This window comes from Poromitra crassiceps (genome assembly GCF_964638095.1).
Source record: "Poromitra crassiceps genome assembly, chromosome: 14".
Lineage (NCBI taxonomy): Eukaryota > Metazoa > Chordata > Actinopteri > Beryciformes > Melamphaidae > Poromitra > Poromitra crassiceps.
In genome coordinates, this window is record NC_139633.1 from 10040577 (window position 1) to 10057848 (window position 17272).

Consider the following 17272-nt stretch of genomic DNA (forward strand, 5'->3'; position numbering starts at 1 on the left):
TGATACACTCCACTGCAAACAGCCAGTCTGCTGATCAGTGAAATCCACACTGGCCATGTGTGCAAAGTAGATGCTCCTCAACGTGTGTTTTTAGGTGAGAAAATAATGTGTCAGAAACAGTTTAACATAGAATCAGCATTTCTCACATTTTCTAAGAGGGCGTAAGTTCCCCACAGACACACCAGAGACACAACTGTGGACTTTGACTGTCTCTACAGAGCTGACGCCACACTGAGCACATTGAACACTCCAAACCTTTCATATAAACATGCTAAATCAGCCCAGTTGTTAATGTTCAGAAATGGTTGATCACACTATGGTAAACAATAGGAATAACATTGTATACTATGCATTATTTAACTGCATGTACTTTTAATACTCCCTACTTACAGACGGTAAAAATCATCTAATTTGACACGTTATTGCACTGAACTGAAAGTGTCCATATAGCCTGTGCTTGTCCTCCAGAGTTTGTTAGCTGTGTTAGCTGTGTATAGCTGTGTTAGCTGTTAGCTGTGTATAGCTGTGTTAGCTGTGTATAGCTGTGTTTAGCTGTGTATAGCTGTGTTTAGCTGTGTATAGCTGTGTTAGCTGTGTATAGCTGTGTTTAGCTGTGTATAGCTGTGTTAGCTGTGTTAGCTGTATTAGCTGTGTTAGCTGTGTTAGTTGTGTTATCTGAAGCTGCTGATGTCCGTCCTCTGTCTGCATCACTGCAGGGTGGGAGAGAGGAGCCAACGCTGCGTAAAGAGACTCCGTTCCTGGGGAAGGCTGGCTGGGTAAAGAAGGCCACTGGCAGACTGTTGGCCGGCTATAAAGAGCGCTATGTCCATGTGGAGAAGACGGAGATTGTGGTTTATGAAAATGAGGTAACAGTACCATGACTTTGTCTCGGCACACCACTAATTATGTAGGCTACTGCTCTACTGTGTGCCACACTGCCACCTACTGTAACTGCTCCGTACCAGAGAGCCATGTAACTGCTGGCCTGTAACACTGCTGGCATGTAACTGCTGCCATGTGGCAGCTGCAAATCGGCAAAATCAAAGATCAGAAGAAATGCCCGTCTATATGAATTAAGCGAACTGTTGCTTTATTATCCTTCAGTTGATTACTTTCTTAAGGCAGTGGTTCTCAAAGTGGGGTCCGGGGACCCCCCAGGGGTCCTTGGGGGAATTCAGGGAGTCCCCAGAAAAAAGGGGAATGATTATTTTCACTATAACACCACAATGACATGGCTTTCACCTACAGTAACAGCAGGGACCCTGGAGCTCCGTGGTCTAATTTAAGTTTACGTTATCCTTTATTTATCCCCATGGGGAAATTCATCCTCTGCATTTGACCCATCCTCTACTAGGAACCTTCGTAGAACTATAGGAGCAGTGGGCAGCCGCAGTGCAGCGCCCGGAGACCAACTCCAGTTCTTTTGCCATTGCCTTGCTCAGGAGCACTGACAGGAATATTAACCCTAACATAGATGTCTTTGATGGTGGGAGGAAACCGGAGCACCCGGAGAAAACCCACACGAACACGGGGAGAACATGCAAACTCCACACAGAAAGGACCTGGGATGGACCGGGGTTCGAACCCGGGTCCTTGTTTCTGTGAGGCAACAGTGCCAGTGTCAGTTTATGGGTCCTAGATGTGAAAAAGTTTGAGAACCACTGCCTTAAGTCACCTCCTTTACTACACACGACAAAGCATCTCTCAATACATCTGCTGAGCCTCACATATCAATCCACACTAATGCCATTAGCACAACACACCTAGAGATTGTAATTGCCTCTAGATATGGATATAATAATGATGAATAATACTTGCCTCTAGATATGGATATAATAATGATGAATAATACTTGCCTCTAGATATGGATATAATAATGATGAATAATACTTGCCTCTAGATATGGATATAATAATGATGAATAATACTTGCCTCTAGATATGGATATAATAATGATTAATAATACTTCCCTCTAGATATGGATATAATAATGATTAATAATACTTCCCTCTAGATATGGATATAATAATGATTAATAATACTTCCCTCTAGATATGGATATAATAATTATTAATAATACTTGCCTCCAGATATGGATATAATAATGATTAATAATACTTCCCTCTAGATATGGATATAATAATGATTAATAATACTTCCCTCTAGATATGGATATAATAATTATTAATAATAATTGCCTCTAGATATGGATATAATAATGATTAATAATACTTGCCTCTAGATATGGAGTACGGTATCTATGAATTGGAGTGAATATTTGACAGCTAATATGAACTTCTTCTGTGTTGCAGGAGCTGCAAACCTGCTTAGAGAGACTTGACCTGGAGAACTACGATAAATGCCATGAGTTAAGGACCGCCTTTAATAAGAAGAAGAACAGATTGGTGTTGATACGAGCACCCAAATCTGGAAACAAGGTGAGCAGACAGGGAGGGACCTACGGTATGTGACAGGGAGGGACCTACGGTATGTGACAGGGAGGGACCTACGGTATGTGACAGGGAGGGACCTACAGTATGTGACAGGGAGGGACCTACAGTATGTGACAGGGAGGGACCTACGGTATGTGACAGGGAGGGACCTACAGTATGTGACAGGGAGAGACCTACATTATGTGACAGGGAGGGACCTACTGTATGTGACAGGGAGGGACCTACGGTATGTGACAGGGAGGAACCTACAGTATGACAGGGAGGGACCTACGGTATGTGACAGGGAGGGACCTACAGTATGTGACAGGGAGGGACCTACAGTATGTGACAGGGAGGGACCTACAGTATGACAGGGAGAGACCTACATTATGTGACAGGGAGGGACCTACAGTATGTGACAGGGAGGGACCTACAGTATGTGACAGGGAGGGACCTACTGTATGTGACAGGGAGGGACCTACTGTATGTGACAGGGAGGGACCTACAGTATGTGACAGGGAGGGACCTACTGTATGTGACAGGGAGGGACCTAGTCAAAGTAACTTGATTCCATAGTCAAAGTAACTTTATTCCATAGTCAAAGTAACTTGATTCCATAGTCAAAGTAACTTGATTCCATAGTCAAAGTAACTTGATTCCATAGTCAAAGTAACTTGATTCTATAGATTCCATAGTCAAAGTAACTTGATTCCATAGTCAAAGTAACTTGATTCCATAGTCAAAGTAACTTGATTATATAGATTCCATAGTCAAAGTAACTTGATTCCAGTCAAAGTAACTTGATTCCATAGTCAAAGTAACTTGATTCCATAGTCAAAGTAACTTGATTCCATAGTCAAAGTAACTTGATTCCATAGTCAAAGTAACTTGATTCCATAGTCAAAGTAACTTGATTCTATAGTCAAAGTAACTTGATTCCATAGTCAAAGTAACTTTATTCCATAGTCAAAGTAACTTTATTCCATAGTCAAAGTAACTTTATTCCATAGTCAAAGTAACTTGATTCCATAGTCAAAGTAACTTTATTCTATAGTCAAAGTAACTTGATTCCATAGTCAAAGTAACTTGATTCCATTACTTGATTCCATAGTCAAAGTCACTTTATTCTATAGTCAAAGTAACTTGATTCCATAGTCAAAGTAACTTGATTCCATAGTCAAAGTAACTTTATTTATGGAACTGATCCAGAGTAGTGGATTAATGTGTAAAAAGTGAGGCCTGCAGCCTGTTCTGACTTACAAACATCACTGCTGACATGAAAACAAAACATGTCATGGAAAAAGTTTCTAGCATCATTTCCCCCCAATAGAATGAATAGTATTTTGGAATCAAGCCTTTTTGTGCAGAACTTTGTATAGAGGATTGTGGCAGAGATTTGCCATCTGCTCTGGTTTAGAGTTCCAGTCCTCCCATGCGAGTTCTAATATGAGATGGCCTATCTGAACTCCTCTCAGTGAAGGGCTGGGCTGTTGTGTCTTCCTTCTCCATGGCTGCTCACAGTTATTCATCAAACCTGGCACATTGTGTTAAAAAAAGAAGTGAATTGTTGAAAAGATATACATGTAGGTCAGTATGTGGTCTGTATGTGGTCAGTATGTGGTCTGTATGTGGTCAGTATGTGGTCTGTATGTGGTCAGTATGTGGTCTGTATGTGGTCAGTATGTGGTCTGTATGTGGTCAGTATGTGGTCAGTATGTGGTCTGCCATTGCAGAAAAAAAAATTCTATTAGTTCTAGTTACTTTGCTGTACAAAATAAAAGAATGAAAGAAAAAAGCGAGTTAGGGTTAGAAGTGGTGAAATATGCTGTAGTGAAATATGCTGTAGTGAAATATGCTAGTGAAATATGCTGTAGTGAAATATGCTGTAGTGAAATATGCTGTAGTGAAATGTGATGGTGTGACTAAAGACTTTGCCATAACTTGACCAGATGTGAGCAGAGAGACGTATACACGTTTTCCCCTCTCTCCTTAATGCAGTGACCAAGCTGAGCAATGAGTCAGACGCTAATGTGCACGACTGGATTTAACTTTCGATTCAACTTTACAAGCTCGACCTGATTTAACTTTCGATTCAACTTTACAAGCTCGACCTGATTTCCTGCTTTAATGATGATTTTTAACTCACCCTGAAAAGACATTATTGAAATCCATGCACTATAACGTTATCGATGCACTATAATGCGCCAAGCAGCTGTCTGGAACAGATGAAATAGGGGCATGTGTAATCGTGTGTATGTGTGTGTGTGTGGGGGGGGACTCTGGCAAGGCAGTGTGTGTGTGTGGGGGGGGGGGGGGGGGGGGGGCTCTGGCAAGGCAGTGTGTGTGTGTGTGGGGGACTCTGGCAAGGCAGTGTGTGTGTGTGTGGGGGGGGGGGGGGGGGGGGGCTCTGGCAAGGCAGTGTGTATGTGTGTGGGGGGCCCTCTGGCAACGCAAGGCAGTGTGTGTGTGTGTGTGTGTGTGTGTGTGTGGGGGGCCCTCTGGCAAGGCAGTGTGTGTGTGGGGGGGGGGGGGCTCTAGCAAAGGAAGTGTGTGTGTGTGTGTGTGGGGGGGGGGCTCTGGCAAGGCAGTGTGTGTGTGGGGGGGGGTGCAACATGGTGGGATCCGCAATCTGCAAGCTAACTGCTAGGTGGCACTAAATCCTACACACTGCTCCTTTAACCTCACTGTTCTGGTTTTCATCTTATGATTATACCATTATTTACTTGATGTTGCTCTTTTCCACCTCTGTCCTATGAATTTAAACCCTGTTTATTAATTAATTGCTTTTTAAATTCATATTTTGAGTATTCTGCTTTTATTTTGTCTGCCAAAGCACTTTGTAAACTGTTTTTAAAAGGTGTTAGGGTTATAAATAAAGTTACTATTATATGACATATGACATGTTTGACTTATAGGGCATAATTGTCTCTACAATTAGTTTCACTTGTAGATGTTTTTGGGGCAAGGTTCGTACCTCCGACTTCAAAGGGGGAACTACAACTTTGAGATCTTCTGGAATTACTTATTGATTTGACATATTGATTGATTTATGTCAGTGGCTTGATAATTGACAAATACACCTTAGCTACCATAGATGAACCTCTATCACAACTTGCTGCTGAATTTCTCATCTTGGCAATGGCAAGTATATCCATGGCTTCAGTATGATTAATCTGCATTGAAATGGGAGCAGTTGTTAATAAATTGCCTGTATATTTTTATTGGCAGATGTATTTGGCTTTAGGTGAACCACCTTTTTTTGGGGTATCCATTAGCTTTTTGTTTCATCTATTGATTAAAGAGAAGTATTGATGAAAAACAGATGTTGGATGTTGATGCTATGATAGAACCCTATGATCACTACGTCTGTTCTATCAATGCTATGATAGAACCCTATGATCACTACGTCTGTTCTATCAATGCAACTGTAAAGGGATTCCGATGTGATATCATCAGTCAGAAATTCAAAATGGATCCTAATGTCTTTAGTTGATCTCTATCTGAGTTCCTGAACTTCCTGAAGCCATCAGTAGTTTGTAGTCTGTTGCTGTTGTTCAGTGTCGGTAGTTTGTAGTCTGTTGCTGTTGTTCAGTGTCGGTAGTTTGTAGTCTGTTGCTGTTGTTCAGTGTCGGTAGTTTGTAGTCTGTTGCTGTTGTTCAGTGTGACTGAAAGGACTTGGTGGTAGTTTGTAGTCTGTTGCTGTTGTTCAGTGTGACTGAAAGGATTTGGTGGTAGTTTGTATTCTGTTGCTGTTGTTCAGTGTGACTGAAAGGATTTGGTGGTAGTTTGTAGTCTGTTGCTGTTGTTCAGTGTGACTGAAAGGACTTGGTGGTAGTTTGTAGTCTGTTGTTGTTGTTCAGTGTGACTGAAAGAACTTGGTGGTAGTTTGTAGTCTGCTGCTGTTGTTCAGTGTGACTGAAAGGATTTGGTGGTAGTTTGTAGTCTGCTGCTGTTGTTCAGTGTGACTGAAAGGACTTGGTGGTAGTTTGTAGTCTGTTGTTGTTGTTCAGTGTGACTGAAAGAACTTGGTGGTAGTTTGTAGTCTGCTGCTGTTGTTCAGTGTGACTGAAAGAACTTGGTGGTAGTTTGTAGTCTGTTGCTGTTGTTCAGTGTGACTGAAAGGACTTGGTGGTAGTTTGTAGTCTGTTGTTGTTGTTCAGTGTGACTGAAAGAACTTGGTGGTAGTTTGTAGTCTGCTGCTGTTGTTCAGTGTGACTGAAAGAACTTGGTGGTAGTTTGTAGTCTGCTGCTGTTGTTCAGTGTGACTGAAAGGACTTGGTGGTAGCTTGTAGTCTGTTGTTGTTGTTGTTCAGTGTGACTGAAAGAACTTGGTGGTAGTTTGTAGTCTGCTGCTGTTGTTCAGTGTGACTGAAAGGATTTGGTGGTAGTTTGTAGTCTGCTGCTGTTGTTCAGTGTGACTGAAAGGACTTGGTGGTAGTTTGTAGTCTGTTGCTGTTGTTCAGTGTGACTGAAAGGACTTGGTGGTAGTTTGTAGTCTGCTGCTGTTGTTCAGTGTGACTGAAAGGACTTGGTGGTAGTTTGTAGTCTGTTGTTGTTGTTCAGTGTGACTGAAAGAACTTGGTGGTAGTTTGTAGTCTGCTGCTGTTGTTCAGTGTGACTGAAAGGACTTGGTGGTAGTTTGTAGTCTGCTGCTGTTGTTCAGTGTGACTGAAAGGACTTGGTGGTAGTTTGTAGTCTGTTGCTGTTGTTCAGTGTGACTGAAAGGCAGGCCCGGCGCTAGGGGCGGGCCTGACTGGGCCGGGCCCCCCCATTCAACAAACTGGCCCCCCCATTCCAAAAAAAAAAAAAAAAAAAAAAATTTTGCTAAACGTTTTTCCGTTTTTCTGTTTTAAAGTTTAACATGGAATCTGGCTGTCATTAGGCATTGATTAACTGAATGCTATTGCTAACTGTTACTTTGAACATCCATTTGCAATGATTCTGGCTGGATATTAACTATTGTAAATTTGTCACAATGAATGCAATTTGTGCACAATGTGTAAATACACTTAATATTAATTGTTTAGGCCTAATTATTTGTAAAGTCACAACACATTAGAGATGTGTGTAGTTCTTCACAGATTTAGCCTCTTCATTTTGCTCTCAAATGCACCAGGTTGACGAATTTTACTTTAAAATGTACAAAATCTTCTTCCGGGGGAGAATCCCCCCGGACCCCCCTTGGGTAGCTTGGCCCCCCCAAGCTAGTGGCAGGCCCCCTCTGTAACTTGGGTCTGGAGCCGGGCCTGCTGAAAGGACTTGGTGGTAGTTTGTAGTCTGCTGCTGTTGTTCAGTGTGACTGAAAGGACTTGGTGGTAGTTTGTAGTCTGCTGCTGTTGTTCAGTGTGACTGAAAGGATTTGGTGGTAGTTTGTAGTCTGTTGCTGTTGTTCAGTGTGACTGAAAGGATTTGGTGGTAGTTTGTAGTCTGTTGCTGTTGTTCAGTGTGACTGAAAGGACTTGGTGGTAGTTTGTAGTCTGTTGCTGTTGTTCAGTGTGACTGAAAGGATTTGGTGGTAGTTTGTAGTCTGTTGCTGTTGTTCAGTGTGACTGAAAGGATTTGGTGGTAGTTTGTAGTCTGTTGCTGTTGTTCAGTGTGACTGAAAGGACTTGGTGGTAGTTTGTAGTCTGTTGCTGTTGTTCAGTGTGACTGAAAGGACTTGGTGGTAGTTTGTAGTCTGTTGCTGTTGTTCAGTGTGACTGAAAGGATTTGGTGGTAGTTTGTAGTCTGTTGCTGTTGTTCAGTGTGACTGAAAGGACTTGGTGGTAGTTTGTAGTCTGTTGCTGTTGTTCAGTGTGACTGAAAGGATTTGGTGGTAGTTTGTAGTCTGTTGCTGTTGTTCAGTGTGACTGAAAGGACTTGGTGGTAGTTTGTATTCTGTTGCTGTTGTTCAGTGTGACTGAAAGGACTTGGTGAGCAGGATGTTAAGAGCTACTTGGCTGCCTCTTGGCTTCTCCACAGTGACTCTGGCTCTGCTTGGCTCAAACACAACAGCAACATGTCCCACAAGCAACCCACAGTTCAGTACAATCAAAAAGGGTTAAATTCAAGTCATTTAGAAAGTGAGCGACTGAATGTCATAGAAAATAATTATTTAAGTAAGTCAGAAACTTTTTTTATACAGCACCTTTCAAGAGCAGAAAACATCCATACAGACATAAAACACAATAAAATATAAAATAGAAGAATTACCCAAAGGCGAGTCTACACAAATGGGTCCTGAGCTGCTTATTAAATGTGTCCACAGATCAGATCGTAGTTCTGATTTATTTTGCTACTTACCAATGATGATGTTTGATTGGTAGAGTTGTTTCTCAGCAAAATCCATGCTGTTCTTTACACACGCGCGCGCGCACACACACACACACACACACACACAGGGCCTTGCTCAAGGGCACCTCAGTAATGAGGGAGGGGCAAGTGCTACTTTTTCACTTTCCCCACCCAGATTTATCCTGCCAGTCCCGGGAATCAAACCGACGACCTTCCGCTGACAAGCTCGTGTCTCTAACATTTAGGCCACCACTGCAACAATGTTACTGAGACAATGTGAAACTAACATATCATAATAAAAGAATGTGAACAGTCAATGGCTAAAATATATTATGCTGGGGTTTATGTCAATGAATACTGTCATTTTCTTCTGATTTGTTTGACTGACAGGTCCATGATGTCAAGTTCCAAGCTCAGAATCCAGAGGAGAAAGATGCTTGGATTAAAGCCCTCTGTGATGGCATCAACAGAGCAAAGAATAAAATCTTTGATGAGGTAAATGCCTGTATAGGGTTAACCCTAACCCTGTATAGAATCACAAGCACCTCATCTCAATCCATGACATATGTGTATCAACCTCTGGTGTAGGTACCAGCTAGCTTTTGTGTGGATACTAAGTTTTTAAAATCTTCAAAATGGGTCATTGGAAGACAGACTGATTATGATTATGATTATTTATGTTATTATTATTCTGCTTATTGTTTTCTCAGGTGAAGATTGATGAAAGCAGTAACTTAGAGCATGTTACACGAACAAGACCCAAAGGGAACCGTAACAGGAGGCCACCAACCAAGATACACTTGAAAGAGGTGTGTGTGTGTGTGTGTGTGTGTGTGTGTGTGTGTGTGTGTGTGTGTGTGTGTGTGTGTGTGTGTGTGTGTGTGTGTGTGTGTGTGTGTGTGTGCGTGCGTGCGTGTATAACAAATATGCTATTTAATATATTCTTGTTGTCATGTAAATTACATGTTGGGGAAATTTGGTTGTTAAAAAAAAACACCTTACATCCCAAATTATAAATACAATTTTAGTTATTTATTATTATTATTATTATTATTATTATTATTATTATTATTATTATTGTTGTTGTTGTTGTTATTATTATTATTACCACAACTACTAGTACTACTACTACTATATTGTTTGCCCTCTAGGTGGCCGATGCCAATGTGTCACCTGATGGTATCCTACGTTTGGACCTTGATTTTCTGGATGCCGCGGTGCCTAATGGGACCCATTATATCACTGCTGATGCCACTGAGACTCCCAAAGAGGCCAGAAAAATCCCCATGCCCCCGTCCCATGCCAGGGACGCTGCAGGGGAGGAACCCCCGTCCCATGCCAGGGACGCTGCAGGAGAGGAACCCCCGTCCCATGCCAGGGACGCTGCAGGGAAGGAACAGGAGGAGCCTCAGACTGAGCCAGAGCCCAGTCCACAGAAGGAGGTCCTCAAACCTCCAATGCCGCCTTCCAAAGAGGCTAAACCTGCTACATCTGAGGATGAACCTGCCAAGGAGGAAGGCCCAGAGAAGAAGGTCTGCATAATACTATGTACATCTATATCTCATATTATAGAAATATATGTGCATTTCTTTCTGATTGTATAACATAAAATGTGATTTCTTTTTAAAGGTCCTGAAGTGCCCATGCCCTGAAGTGCCCTTGCCCCCATCTAAAGAAGCCAAACCCAGTGCTTCACCTGCTGAGTCATCTACTGACAGCACACCTGAAAAGAGTCCTGATGCCGGGAAAAAGACCGGGCCTCCAACCCCTCCAAATAAACCCATCCACAACTCCACAGAGAAGCTTGCAGAGGCTCCCCAGTCCAGACCAGACTCCCAGACACCCAACGAGAAGAACGCTTCTCCTGCTGTGGAACTGAACCAAGGGCTTATAGCCTCTAACCTGGATGGCACAACTGATGAAAACAAGGAGGAGGAGGATGGAGATCTGGGGAAGATGGAAGCAAAAGAGATGCAGCCGTCCAACTCCATTTCTAAAGAGGCTCTTCCTGATGTCAACAAGGATCTGACCATAACTGATCCCACAGAGAGCTCCAATACAGAAGGACATCCCAAGGTCTCTGAGCCTGAAGAATCAGAAGAGTCTCCTTTAAGTAGCAGCACAGATAATTCATCTCAACTTCCAGCTGCCACATTAAGTCATTTGGCAGACGCCACACCAGGGCGAAACAAAAAGATCCCTGGTCCTCCTACAGCCCTCAAGAAAAAGCAGGTGAAACCCCATCCTCCAAAAGCAGTGGCTCCTTCTGAACTGTGCCAGCCCCACAGCAAGCCTACAGAAGAACACACCAAGCCTACAGAAGAACACACCAAGCCTACAGAAGAACACACCTCAGACACCTCGGTCACTTCTCCGCACTCAGAAGAGACACTGAAACTCCCTTTGGACTCTAACACTGACGCTCCAGCAGTGTTTCTCTCTCTGAATGACCACAGCCCACTGCTCTGTTGTTCGCATGCAGAGAAGAAAGAGGGGCTGGAGGAGAAATCTGTAGATAGCGGTCAGCACTCCGATGACGGCAGCGAGGCTTCTGAGAGTGCAGACATGCTGGCAGCTTCCACTGCTGTGTTCAGGGGAAGCCATGCGTGTCTCGATCTGTTGGATGTCAGTGAGTACGACACCCAGATCACCGATAGTCCGGGACAGATCACAGATGATGAACCTCAGGCCAGAAAACAGCCTCAGGTCAACTCAAAGGTGCACTCTACCTCTAAGGTGCGGCCTGCCGTTCCTCTCAAACCTGCCAGGTCTGCCTCCATTGGAGATCTGCTGTCTGAGTCTTCAGGTTGTGCTGAAAGAAAGAAAGGGGCTGCTGGCCCGAGAGATGTTATGAGCCTCAAAAGTGAAGTGGCTCTGGAGAAGGAACAGACAGAGCAGCTCCTGAGGAGAGTGTCCCAGTCACCAGCAGGCCGCGTGGGGCAAGGCACGCCAGAGGATCTGCTTGCCAAGGCCATGGAGAAGCTGGAGAGGGCAGAGCATTTCCTCAGGGAGGCCAATAAGTTGAAGGACTCAATACATATGGAGGCTGCGAGCAAGAGGTGCAGCTGGTGATTCATCATCAAGAATGGATGGACTTCTTCTCATTGATGGCAGCAATCAGGCAGAACAAGAAACGTTCTTCTCATTTTTGCTGGTTCTTCATCACATCACATCACATCACATGCAACTGTTTCCTCTTAATGAACTAAGTGCAATTATTCCTAGTTTAACTTTCTATGCAGTCATGCTTTACTGTTCTACTGTATGTTTTTTATATTCTACATTGGATATTTTCAAGGATAATTACTTGAATGCTAATCGGAGAATTGAATACAGAATGATACACCGGCACTGTTAATACATTGAGAATAGAATGTGTACTTAACGTGTAATCACTCTGGCTAAAACTGTTAATCCCAAATTATACAGCTATTGTAACACTTTACTTACAGTATTACATGGATTCTATATCCCATTTGTGTGTATATGGGGGGTAATATATATATATATATATATACACACATGTATACATATATATATATATATATTTCCCCCCATCTTCAAATAACATGTTTTTGCTTGCACTTTGTACAAGGGGCTGTTTATTATTCATGAAGAAAGTGAGAAGGAACAGGCCAGCACTCTAAATGTCCTTTCAAATGTTAATCGGCATCTGGGACAGACCGCAGTGGGACTACACAGTGGGACCGCACAGTGGGACCACACAGTGGGACCGCACAGTGGGACCACACAGTGGGACCGCACAGTGGGACCGCACAGTGGGACAGACCGCAGTACGTTTCAGCACCAAGCCTTCTTCAGCGTTGTGCTGTGTGAGGCAGAAATGATGTATAAATACATTCATGCCAGCAGTACATTTAATAATTCAATAAAGGTTTATACAAAAAGCACACAATGTAGGAATGAGTACGGTGTATGACCACAGACCACAGATAGGAGAACTGACATAAAAACACTGTTACAAAATAAGAGAGTGTATTATGTTTACATATAACACCCTTACCATAGAAAACACATCAAAAATACATTCTGTCGTAGAAAATCAGAACATCTCTATATCACAAAATACAAACGGAACATTCCGGAAGAAGGCTAAAAAAAGAGACTTAGTGCCAGCCAAGATATCATTCTAATAACATTAAGCACTGCAAGTGAAGCTAGCCAACCTGACCTGCAGTTAGTTCGGCCATTATAGGGCTGCACGATTAATCAAAATAAAATCACAATCTCGATTCATACTGCCAATCTCATTTTTAAATAACATAGATTCTGCAGCATTTTCATTCAGGACATCAGCGGCAACAAAACAAGCGCTCCTCCAGTTACATCAACATGACAACGCAGTGTTGCGCCACGTGAGGAAGTGAGCACGCTAGGAGGCGGAACAGCAGAGAGGAGACCAGGAAGTGAGAAGAGAACGAAACATAGATTTACAAGCTCTGAGTGTCAGGGTGTTCTTGGCTCTATTCACGCACGAATAAACGTTGGAAACACTTGGTAAAGTAAGAGAAGCGTAGTAAGAGGGACGAGTTAGAGATGAGCATTCTGCAGCGTCCCGTGCCTGTGTTCCACATTGGGACAAACATCGCAGAGAAACAGACAGACAGAACCCACTTACTCACTGATGACATCACAATTGCTTGAGTGACCACCACTGATTACATCACGGAGTGCTCGTGCCCAAGTGACATCAGTCAGAGTCAGCGCACAATTGCTCAACTTTGCATGTCATAGACATTGTGACATGTTGTACACTTTGTCTGACACCAAGTTTCTTTGCTGGAATGTTCTGTTTGTTTGTGATATAGGGATGTCCCTGCCTCTTGGTGCAGTGTGTGATAGGGAGCATTTTTGACTGGGCCTTAATTTTCTACCACAGATTGTATTTTTGATGTATTTTCTATGGTGAGAGTACGTATTTTCTATGGAGTGTTATAAGTAAACATAATACTCTCTTTTTTTGTAACAGTGTTTTTATGTCCTTTCTCCTATCTGTGGTCATACACCGTACTAATTCATACATTGTGTGCTTTTTGTATAAACCTTTATTGAATTATTAAATGTACTGCTGGCATGAATGTATTTATATGTCATTTCCGCCTCACACAGCACAACGGTGAAGAAGGCTTGGTGCTGAAATGTACTGTGGTCTGTCCCAGATGCAGATTAAAATTTAGAGTGCTGGCCTGTTCCTTTTCACTTATGTTTATTTTGGCCTTGCACCTACCTATTCATGAGGAAAAATGCACCAAGGTCTGAAAATACATCTCAGGATTGTTCTGTAATAAATCTTTTCAGACTAATTATGCTATTAATGCTAGCAAAATAATCAATAGGGGAGGTTAAGTATGGATTTTGACATAGAGGAATCGTAATGGAAGTTTTTCTAATGGATGCACAGAACAAAGAACCCTCCCCATCCCCACCAGTAACTGTGTTTTCAGCAAGCTGCCCTGTGCACTCAGTTCATAAACTGTGCACACAGGAACTAAACACTTCCTGGCTTTCACTACACATAGATCTTATGTGCTCATCTGTGAACTTCCTCACAGTTTGAATCATGGACTCTGCAGATTTTATTTTAATTTCTTGCAGTGTTTTGTTAACAGAGGTTTTGAGAGTATTTTCTACCATGCCATGTTTAGAGTATGAGTATTTTCTACCATGCCATGTTTAGAGTATGAGTATTTTCTACCATGCCATGTTTAGAGTATGAGTATTTTCTACCATGCCATGTTTAGAGTATGAGTATTTTCTAGCAATATATACAATTTTATATTGCCCAATTTAAAAACAAAACAGGGAAGTGAGTGATGGATTTTAGGTATTGAATGTGGTACTACCTAACTCACACACCAGGGCCGGCCCCGGCCCCTGGACCATCTCAATCCGGCCCCCAACGTCCTCAAAGAAAAACAAAACAACCGTCAAACACTCAATAAACAGCAGAATTATGTTAGTAAATCTCATCTGCTACAGCCATTGGATTTGTATCACTATTATATCAGGAGATTAACGAGATTACCAATCACAACAGGAGAGAGGGTTCAAAATAGGGAGACTCCCGTGAAAATCTGAAGTGTTGGCAGGTATGATGTCCAGTGTGTGGCCCTTCACTGACTTGATGTAAGTCAGTATGGCCCTCTGGGGACACCCCTGACCTAACTCAATGTAGCAGGTGCACATAGGCAAACATTGCTTGTCTAAGATGAATTTAGTGAATAATAACACGTTCATATCTGTGAAACTCGTTTGTCTGATTCTCTTTTACATTTATTGTAACATTCATGCCAAAACATGCATGTAGAAAAGTCATTGTGTTTCCCCTTTGGATGAGCATAGAGTTCCTGTACAATAGTGATTTATATGTGAAAATATATAGTCATTATGAAATTGTAAAGAACACGTGTGCCATCCTTATTATTGTAGACTAGTTCAGAAACCTGTTAGCCACAAGTTAACTCTACACGCAGGAAAATCTCAATCATCAATAAGATCGATCACCCTACTGATTTACATTGGCATGACTGCTAAGACATTTGGAGAAACTGGGATTTGTTCAGGATGCTTGTATTTTCTACCATGTGCGCAGCAAGCGGAAAGCGCGTGGTCAAGAGAAGGCTTTTTGGGGTGAGTCATTCATTCATTCAGGAACGGATAATGGATAGCAGTGATGATGTCATCAGTGATGATGTCATCAATTGAGTGAAAATTGTAGCCTTCCTCAGTTGCTCTAAATCGGCCTTTGTTACGCCATTGCTGAAGCAGGTCCTACGACATGAGATGCAGGGCTACAGAGCTCCATCATGCAATGTGTCGCCTTGAAGGCTGAGAAGGCTTGAAACAAGCAAGATCCTTCTTTGCTTCTCTTCTCTTCATTACTGTGACAGTTTGATCATGTGTCTTCTTTTTTGCTCATCTGTTATTGTGGTGTATTCTGTATATACTGTACATGTACGCACGGTGGTGTATGTATTCTGTATATACTGTACATGTACGCACGGTGGTGTATGTATTCTGTATATACTGTACATGTACGCACGGTGGTGTATGTATTCTGTATATACTGTACATGTACGCACGGTGGTGTATGTATTCTGTATATACTGTACATGTACGCACGGTGGTGTATGTATTCTGTATATACTGTACATGTACGCACGGTGGTGTATGTATTCTGTATATACATGTACGCACGGTGGTGTATGTATTCTGTATATACTGTACATGTACGCACGGTGGTGTATGTATTCTGTATATACTGTACATGTACGCACGGTGGTGTATGTATTCTGTATATACATGTACGCACAGTGGTGTATGTATTCTGTATATACTGTACATGTACGCACGGTGGTGTATGTATTCTGTATATACTGTACATGTACGCACGGTGGTGTATGTATTCTGCATATACATGTACGCACGGTGGTGTATGTATTCTGTATATACATGTGTACGCACGGTGGTGTATGTATTCTGTATATACATCATATACATGTACGCATGTGGTTCTTGTTTAGCTTGGCACAGATCAGATTTGATGAATAATGATTTGAAGTGTGGCTCAAGCAGACAGGGGAAGTGCTAAAGCTAAAGCTGCTAAAGCAGTAGACATTTGAGTTGTGAGAAGGAAAAATTTAAAGAAAAACACATTAGTGACTGACATAAAAAGTTAATGCCTTTTTAAAAATCATTTGACAAATTCAGTAATTTATTCATAGCATATTGACACATTTTGTTAAGTTGTAAATTGCTCAATAAATAGTTTGAATGTGCAGGTATTCATGTATAATAACTTAACTATTCTATAACAATAAGGTTGGCACCACACTCGTTGCAATTGGTTGAGCCATGAACTCAATTGAAAATGTGTAATCCCTCAAACATCATAATGCTTATGGCTTTTGCAATATTGCAGATTTATTGAAGATATGTTTTTGTAATATATTTAATTGTACAAATGTACTAATTCAGTGTATGCTTATTTGCAGTTAAAGGTCTTTATTACATTCTAACACACTGCTATAAGTGTAAATCATCCCTAAATATCAATAAATATTTGCCATTAAACTGAGGGTTGTGGCAGCTTTTTACATGGATCAAGTGATTTTGCAGAACTCGGCATAAAACAACTTGCATGTCTTCTTTGTATGTTACTGTTTAAGGAACAATTGATGTGAAGAATTATTATTATTATGTATTCACAGCGAATGCTGGGAAACCTATTGTTTTTGTCCAGATTCTTATTCTTATTATTCTACGCTGATTGTAAATGGCTCTAGCTTAGTGTCCGATTGGTCAAAAGTTTTCAAATTTGGCACACACACACACACACACACACACACACACACACACACACACACACACACACACACACAGGTAATCCGGTCTCTGTGCAAAGAGAGGAAGAACAAATCTTTAATTATTATTATTTTCTTGTTCAAAGCGAAGTGACACAAGGAGAGCTAGAATATGAGTCATATATATAGCTCATATAGCCTTAAACTAAATACACAACGTGTGGCTGGAACAGTATCTAAACT

The 17272-nt window shown here is 41.8% G+C and overlaps 1 protein-coding gene across 1 annotated transcript in view; it reads left to right on the plus strand.

Moving 5' to 3' along the window:
• plekho2 (pleckstrin homology domain containing, family O member 2) overlaps positions 1-16765 on the plus strand; it is a 33988-nt gene extending 17223 nt beyond the window's left edge. The window contains exons 2-7 of the mRNA XM_083650390.1: positions 717-866; positions 2313-2438; positions 9096-9200; positions 9416-9514; positions 9857-10237; positions 10335-16765. Of these exons, the coding sequence (XP_083506516.1) occupies positions 717-866; positions 2313-2438; positions 9096-9200; positions 9416-9514; positions 9857-10237; positions 10335-11777 (2304 nt within the window). The 3' untranslated portion in view covers positions 11778-16765. The remainder of the gene's footprint in view (positions 1-716; positions 867-2312; positions 2439-9095; positions 9201-9415; positions 9515-9856; positions 10238-10334) is intronic.
• Positions 16766-17272: the final 507 nt, after the last annotated feature.